Genomic DNA, 1,944 nt, shown 5'->3' with positions numbered 1-1,944 from the left:
CACTGCCAGCAGATTCACCGTAGATCGTAACGCTGCTTGCATCTCCACCAAATGACGCGATGTGATCCTGCACCCAGCGCAACGCCACGATGCAGTCCTTAAGACCCCAGTTGCCAGCGGCCGCCCGATCGCCGGTACTGAAAAATCCCAGCACTCCCAGGCGATAGTTGAAGGTAACGACCACCACGTCCTCCGTCATGAAGTACTGACTGCCGTAGAGATCGTCGTCTCCAAACCCTCCACTGTAACCACCGCCGTGGATGAACACTAAGACCGGTCGCTTACCGCCAGAGGAGAACGGAGTGTAGACATTAACGAACAAACAGTCTTCACTCTCATTCGGATTCATGTCCGACGAAGGGCAGGTGGCCCCATGTGCACTAGCGTCCCTCTCGCCCGTCCAGCCGGGGTGTAGTTCCGGATCACTGAACCGCTCTGCCTCAGCGTACGGGATGCCTTTGAAGGAATGGAACGAACAACCATCCCCACAATGTTCCGTCGTTCCCCGGAGCCGGCCAACCGTCAGCTCAACAATAGGTTGATTCTGAAAGGTCAACTTCTATCAGTCACTAAGCCAATGAGACCTCCTCCCGGTCAGTCAATCAGTACCTCATTTTGGCCGTATCCAAAAGCCACCGTTGCGAGAAGGAACCACACTTCGAACCACATCGTCAGTCCACCCTGCTAAACACTGTCCAATCGATGCATCTGTTGACTTTTATACATCTCACATGACGCCCTTCAGGAAATGTATGCGATTAGATAGGCCCAATCTTGCTGCTCATTTACATCAACGCTGCTGCCAAGATTTGCTTGCCACATTGCATAATAACCCTACTCCACAGTCCTTTTTGGCCTACGCCTGTCAGCATTTTCTTCGAATTTCAACAATATCTTAATTTAATTACGCTAGACCCCAGCGCGACAATCGCGGACAGTGCCGACAAATCTGGTCGTCGCTCTCCAGATAAGAAACTAAACTGGGAAAACAAATTGAATAGGGTAGTCCGTCAAGAGTTCTGAATTTAAACTACTGAATACTTGACTTTTAAAACACCAAACTTCATTCTATAAATTGTAAACATTTGGTAAAAACTTTGACATTCACGAAATGGGACGCTATACGCTTGCGGAAAATTGTCCAATTGGGTGAATGAACGTTTGTTCGATGATGGTGAATTTGACCAAAACATCATCTTTTCTGCCGATGCTCATTTCCACCTCGGTGGTTAGGTTAATAAGCGGAATTGACATATTTGGTGCTCGGTGGAAAACCAACATGTCGTGCAAGAGTAGCCGATGCACCCACAAAGAGTCTGGCGTCATTCGGCCTGGCGGCATCATCGGCCCATTTTTCTTCGAAAGAGGATAGAGGTAGTTGCTAACAGCAGAGCATTGTTCGTATGGAAAAATAAATTCCCCGCTCTTTTTAGCCTAGCCAGTTCTGTGTAGTAACATCTGCTGGAGGTACCACCTGGTACCGATCGTAGTACGGAAAAACTTTCCATAGTTTTTTCCAGTATTTCCCACAAGTGTTTGGTTAACTCACTCAAACCCGCCTCAAACCCCTGCAAGGAATCCGTAACTGTCCTACAAAGGGACGCTTCGAAGTTGCTAGATAAGCATACCCCAAGTCTTTCCTCTGTACTAGGGCACACCATGTTTTTATTTCTCATCAATAACGTTCCTCTCGCACACGTGTGGGTAATGCGCGTATATCTCTTAATCGCTGGGGCCGATGTCATAATTGCGGGGTCAAAAGGTCCATCGCCAGTTTCGTTTCGTTTTTATATTCGTTCCCTATTATTAGTGGCGTGTGTTTTGATTCGCGTACCTTTGCGCCAAACTCTGCCACAGTTCGTAGCGGGAAGCGATGGGATTCGATCCGAGCACCAGGTCGTGGTCAATGTTTAGCACGACATTGACCGTGCCGCCGTCAAGCTG

At 48.5% G+C, this 1,944-nt stretch overlaps 1 protein-coding gene across 1 annotated transcript; it reads right to left on the bottom strand.

Moving 5' to 3' along the window:
- Positions 1-6: 6 nt before the first annotated feature.
- On the bottom strand, positions 7-349 carry LOC128277053 (juvenile hormone esterase-like; the record flags this gene model as incomplete). The annotated part of the gene is made up of 1 exon (XM_053015504.1): positions 7-349. A coding segment is annotated over exon 1 (343 nt), but the record flags the coding sequence as incomplete, so codon positions are not given.
- Between the last annotated feature and the right edge of the window lie 1,595 nt (positions 350-1,944).

The sequence above is a fragment of the Anopheles cruzii genome, unplaced genomic scaffold (assembly GCF_943734635.1).
Source record: "Anopheles cruzii unplaced genomic scaffold, idAnoCruzAS_RS32_06 scaffold03633_ctg1, whole genome shotgun sequence".
Taxonomy (NCBI): domain Eukaryota; kingdom Metazoa; phylum Arthropoda; class Insecta; order Diptera; family Culicidae; genus Anopheles; species Anopheles cruzii.
The sequence above is the reverse complement of the archived record's forward strand: the minus strand, read 5'-3'. Positions and strand labels throughout refer to the sequence as shown.